The 6,509-nt window shown below is 34.5% G+C and overlaps 1 protein-coding gene across 3 annotated transcripts in view; it reads left to right on the top strand.

Moving 5' to 3' along the window:
- Positions 1–6,509, top strand: part of LOC111637911 — a 7,536-nt gene extending 1,027 nt beyond the window's left edge. For all 3 annotated transcript variants that reach the window (XM_023383516.1, XM_023383518.1, XM_023383517.1), the window contains exon 3: positions 4,948–6,509. In XM_023383516.1, coding sequence (XP_023239284.1) covers positions 4,948–5,993 — 1,046 coding nt within the window. In that variant the 3' untranslated portion in view covers positions 5,994–6,509. The remainder of the gene's footprint in view (positions 1–4,947) is intronic.

The following is a 6,509-nucleotide window of genomic DNA, read 5'->3' as shown; positions in this document are numbered from 1 at the left end:
CTTAAAAAAAAAAGTTAACAGTTCCCTGTGCCTAATGTTATAATTAAAGGAAGTTTCATACTTTATGTGTTAAATTATTGTCGATTCTTCTGAAATTTTTATCTTAATCAACAATAATTTGTCTCAACAGAAAGAAAATTAAATACATGTTTTTAAAATCACTGGTATAGTTTTAATATGGCACTAGGGGGGTCGCCAGAATTTTAAAACTTGTATAGGGGTCGCATATTCAAGAAGGTTGAAAAACACTGCTCTAAAGCATCAACGATTGTCGTCGTAATAAATTACAAATTAATAATAGAACTATGGGTTAGATTGAAGCAAAAATATTCCCTCTCTTAGACTTAATATTAACGAATAGATGAACACGTATCTACATGTAATTTGACACGCTAAAATGTTTACTTTCGATCAACCGTTTAAAAGTTACGAATGACTTTTTATTTCCGGTTACTTTCTTCGTTTTAGAACGACTTTATTAAGAAATACGCAAGCACGCGTCGGTATTAATAAAATGAATTACTTTAATTCACCATAATACATTCCATCTACGAGAAAGAGCGACATTAGACATGCTAAAATGGTGTCGTTAGCGCGCGAACATGACAACCGTGTAGGGATAACTGACGCAGGGAAATTTCCCGACTGGTGGTGAACATGTCGAGCGTTACGTCACTTCTAGCATTCCCTACACACACGTTGACGTTGACGGTAACATAAATAGCTGATAGGGAAAGATAATTATATATTATTTAAAACAATACTAAAATATTTACTTACAAATTTAGTTTTCCCCGTGCAAAATTTAGAAATTTTCGACAAAAAGCACAGGTGTTTTTACCATTCAAACAGGGTGAACGAAATCGTGCTCCCACAAACTGATATCCATCTACATACAAACTCTCCTTTTTTGCTTTTAACGACGTTTGAAGGCCCCTGAGTCGAAAAATATGAAAATCTCAGGGGTCATTTTTTGACTTACACAGAACCTTTAAAGGTGTCGCTAATGTGAAGTTGGGTAGAGAGACATTACAACCCTTGGATGCTTGAGCTGTGAGCCTGAAAAGCGATTGGAACCAAATTAAATAGGCGAATAGAGTGAATTGTTTTAATAATGGTCTTTGTTAATTGCAGATAATTAAGAACGCAGGAAACTATGTTAAAGAACTGGAAAATGTTGCAAAGCAATTTATTACGATAAACGTTATAGTTATTTGATTACTTATATGTTTACGTATGTAAATATAAAACTATCTGAACAATGTAACTATTTTATTGATAATAGTAACATTACAAAAAGCGTATGCATTGGGAAGATTTAGATGCAGACAAAAATCTATTTCAGTTTTTGTGTACCAGAGCCCCTTTGGCCGCCACTCGAAAACATGGAGTGCCGTTTTCACTTTTCAGACAAGGAACAAGGGGTTGGATTTTGGGTACTAGTGTTGGTGTCGTTTACGATAACGAAGTGTGATATGTAAATAATTGAATGCGACAAACAAACTTCTTTTTTTTAACTCTTTCCGCCCTGTGGGCACTAAGAGGGCCGCTTTTTGCAAGCCCATTATGGGTTCGGCCAGGTCCACAATGGGGCTGCCGGGTGGTGACAGACGGGGCCCGACATATCCGAACGGACCACCTCCCCGAAAAGTTCTTGGGGATTTTTCGACCCGTTCGGATTCGAACCCGGGTCCCCCAGAGCGGTAAGCTGCCACCTTGACCGTTCGACCATCCGGCGTCCATAATGGTTCAATTGTGAATGTTATCGTGGGTGTGTTGTAAGGATGTGTTCTAATGAAACTGATGAAACCGTCCAATCTTCAAATTTGTGCTACCTGTTTTTCTTCTTCGCCCTTAATACAGAGAAGCCTGGGTTGAGTCGTGCACTAAAGATTTCAATGTTATTCTATCTTTCCACCGTTCTCTTCAAACACCGTTATATCATCAGTCCTTTTTCTTAGCTCTTCATCGATCTTTTCTATTTACCTATTTTTGGGACTAAAATTCGTTCTGATTGATGGATTAATACTTACCTGGAGCCGAGGACAGGTTATTGCAATCCAAACTGGGTCAGATGGAGAGTGTAATTTGTGGTAAATCTGTGGCTAAATATCTAGCGATTCTATAATAATAAATGCCATAATAAAACGTAACGATATTCGCAATTCTTGAGCTTGAGTTCTCGGGTTCCACCTCAAATGAAAGCGTGCTCCTATGCACTCAACCACTGTACGAAATTTTTCCACTGGAAATGTAACAACCCTACGACATTTTAAAATAAAAATTCCTAAATAAACGGTCTTAGAATGTAAGAATCATCCTTATTGTTTCTATAATAATAGTGTCAGAACAATTATCGAAACAATTATTACATTTTCAAGTAAATTATATGAATTATTAATTTTGTTTTTCGTTTCAAAATAATGTATTTTGTACAGAATTTGAATAATTTAATATTAGTTTGTCTGTATACAGTTTTAAACACCTGACAGTAGTTTATATAACATAATATTTCGTCCCATAAGCCAGATGAAACATTATTCTAAAAAGGAAATTTTTTCTGAAAAGAAAGACTAGATATTGTTGAAAATAAGGAAGGAGGGCATTAATAATATAAATGGGAGAAAATAAAGCTTAAGTGTGCTGAAAACCTGGCTAAATTGTCTTATATCGAGGTAAAGTCATTCAGTTGCATAAATATAGTGATTGGGGTTTTCATGTTTAAATTTAATAATGTGTTAAGGGATTTAGACTATTTACAATACAGTTCGTTTTTGTTTCTTCTTTTGATGTGAACATAATTGAATGTCAGATTAATTCAAGTAATATTTACTATAGCATCAAAGTATAATATAAAGGTATGATGTAGAAGCACTAAGTTGTTCACTTGATTTGACGATTTTTCGAGCGCGCCTTGGCCTGTCCGATACATTGACCTCGTCGCTAATCCTATTAATTAATTTAAACTTAAAATTTTATTCTGTTTTCTAAGTTTTTCCAACACAATGAATGATAAAGTCGAAAGGTTTTAATAATTTTTTTAACACATGAGAAATCCTCTTAAATTTCATGCATCACATTAAAATTTTTCAAATGTAAATTTATTTCAATAAACTGTTATAAGAAAACTTTAAACTTTACGTTAGAAGCAGCTAAGTGGCTAAGCAAACTAATACTGTATGTAGTCTGTGTCTTATAAAATTGATGTACTCAATGAGTCGTATGATTTGATTCGGTTTAGCTGGCACACGGCAACGTAACACATGGATGATATGCCAAAGAAATGTTTCACGAAAAGACTATTGGAAAATAGTCCCTATTTAGACATTAAACACGTGAGCAAATCATGAAAAACTCCGCACTACCATTTCGTTGGTGTGGCGTGAACACCTCACAAACTATCACTGTTCGGTGGTTTTGTCCACTTCAATATTCGCACTTTCGTTATGTTAAAAGTAAAAAAGATTGTTTTTACTTAAAAGCTAGAGTGCACTTTACGAGTGCACTCTAGACGTGCACTTCACGAGTTAAACAAAATTGTCATAGATTTCATTCAAATAACNACAAATTTAGTTTTCCCCATGCAAAATTTAGAAATTTTCGACAAAAAGCACGGGTGTTTTTACCCTTCAAAGAGGGTGAACGAAATCGTGCTTTCACTAATATCCTATTTACATATAAACTCTCCTTTTTTGCTTTTAACGACGTTTGAAGGCCCCCGAGTCTAAAAATATGAAAATATCATAGGGCCATTTTTTGACTTACGCAGAACCTTTAAATGTGTCGCTAATGTGAAGTTGGGTAGAGAGACACAACAACCCTTGGATGCTTGAGCTGTGAGCCTGAAAAGCGATTAGAACCAAATTAAATAGCCGAATAGAGTGAATTGCTTTAATATTGGTCTCTGTTAATTGCAGATAATTAAGAACGCAGGAAACTATGTTAAAAAACTGGAAAATGTTGCAAAGCAATTTATTACGATAAACGTTATAGTTATTTGCATACTTATATGTTTACGTATGTAATTATAAAACTATCTGAACAATGTAACTATTTTATTGATAATAGTAACATACAAAGAGTATATGCATTAGGAAGATTTAGATGCAGACAGAAATCTATTTCATTTTTTGTGTACCAGAGCCAATTTAGCCGCCACTCGAAGACATGGAGTGCCGTTTCCACTTCCCATAACAAGGAACAACGGGTTGTATTTTGGGTACTAGTGTTGGTGTTATGCGACGGTGTAGTTTACGATAATGAAGCGTGATATGTAAATGATTGAATGCGACAAACAAACTAGATAACGGTTCAATTTTTTTTTTTAACTCTTTCCGCCCTGTGGGCACTAAGAGGGCCGCTTTTTGCAAGCCCATTATGGGTTCGGCCAGGTCCACAATGGGGCTACCGTGTGGTGACGGACGAGGCCCGACATATCCGAACGGACCACACCCGAAAAGTTCTTGGAGATTTTTCGGGGGGATGAAATTGATGTACTCAATGAGTCGTATGATTTGATTCGGTTTAGCTGGCACATGGCAACGTAACACATGGATGATATGCCAAAGAAATGTTTCACGAAAGGACTATTGGAAAATAGTCCCTATTTAGACATTAAACACGTGAGCAAACACGAAAACTCCGCACTACCATTTCGTTGATGAGGCGTGAACACCTCACAAACTATCACTGTTCGGTGGTTTTGTACACTTCAATATTCGCACTTTCGTTATGTTAAAAGTAAAAAAGATTGTTTTTACTTAATTTAAAAGCTAGAGTGCACTTTACGAGTGCACTCTAGATGTGCACTTTACGAGTTAAACAAAATTGTCATAGATTTCATTCAAATAACACGATTATTCATAAAATAGCATTTTAAATAGAAATAAGATATATGGGTTTAACCTTACGTTAAATTTTAGTTAGAACATTTTGTTTTATTTACAGATATACAAGAAGAATTGTTCAAGAACTTGATTGAAATAGCGGAAACAATTGTCAATACGAAGAATACACTTTTTCAGAAGTACGCATTATGGCACAAGAAAACCTGGGAAATTAGCCTCAGTTTACTTAATATTCGTAAAGAATTGAAGAAGCATTCATTCGGATCAAACTGTGCCAATTTGACAGGTGCCTCTGCTACTATCTTGGGTTCAATTGCCAGCATTGTAGGAATTGCTCTCATGCCAATCACTGCAGGAACTTCTCTGGCTCTTACAATTGGGGGAATTGCTACTGCCACAACGGGAGGAATCGTTTCAGCTGGATCCACCATCACCAATTATATTCTTTCTAAAAAACTATATGAAAAAGTCAATGAAATATTTAATACACATATCAATTTCACAGAAGAAATAGAAAGAGCAGCAAATGAATACAGTCAACTTTTGACACAATTCCAAAAGCTATTAAAGGAATTAGACGAAGAACATTACCAAATACTGAAACTTTTATTAAACGATTGTATTGAAAATGTGGATACGAGCACACAAAAATCCTTAGACAACTGGTGTCCAACTCTTTCAAAACTAGAAGAAATGGCGCCGAATAAACAGATCATGTTGAAAGTACAGCTCATCATTCAATTAGTCAAATATGTTAAGGACGATAATAATATGGTGAATATAATCAAAACTACACCGATAAAGGATGTATTACAAACAGGATCGCTTTTAAATATCACTAAAACAGCAATTTCTGCTGATCAGATCGTAAAATCGATTTCAGAAGCAGGAAGATTATTCACGCTATCTTTAAAAGAGGCACGACTGGTAGTAAGAATAGGTCTTAGTGTCTTGAATGCCGTATTTGTAATATGGGGTTTAGTCGATTTGGTTACAACTTCTATTAATATCCACCGAGGATCAGAAACTGAGCAGATTAAAGAAATCGGTAAAGTCGTTACAAATTTGAAAAAGTACAGGAAAGAAACTAAATCAAAAGCGGTTGAATTATTTGGACACGAATTAGTTGCGTCGCTCGACACTTAAGTTATTAACAAAGTTTTCTTTATGTAATTTCATGATTTATGAATTTTTCACTCTATTCATTTATACATACACTATATATCACTACGACTTCCATATGTGATAACCCGATGAATAAAGGTATAAATCGCGAGAAAAACAATTATGATGTTTACTGCTTTGTGATTTAAATATTATATAAAACAGATATTTATCGTTTTTCTTCTATTCTTGAATGAAAATCACGGAAGAGATTTGCGTTATAAGAAATAATTGGAGAGAGCAGTGATTAAATTACACGAGAAAGTATCGTTTCATTTTCAAATAACACAATTATTATTTGTATTAATAATTTACCGTATATTTGATTTGATAATGTTTATTGTATGCCAATATATATTCTGTTAAAAATTCGTACGATTTATGCCGTTGTCGAACAAGAATTTTTGTATTTGTCGTCGTTGTATATATTTTCTTTTGATAGAGTGTATTATTTCATACTCAGAATTAAAAAACATGCAGAAAATTCTACTCGTACTT

This window comes from Centruroides sculpturatus, unplaced genomic scaffold, assembly GCF_000671375.1.
Source record: "Centruroides sculpturatus isolate CEXI.00-Female unplaced genomic scaffold, Cexi_2.0 scaffold1089, whole genome shotgun sequence".
NCBI classification, from domain to species: domain Eukaryota; kingdom Metazoa; phylum Arthropoda; class Arachnida; order Scorpiones; family Buthidae; genus Centruroides; species Centruroides sculpturatus.
The sequence above is the reverse complement of the archived record's forward strand: the minus strand, read 5'-3'. Positions and strand labels throughout refer to the sequence as shown.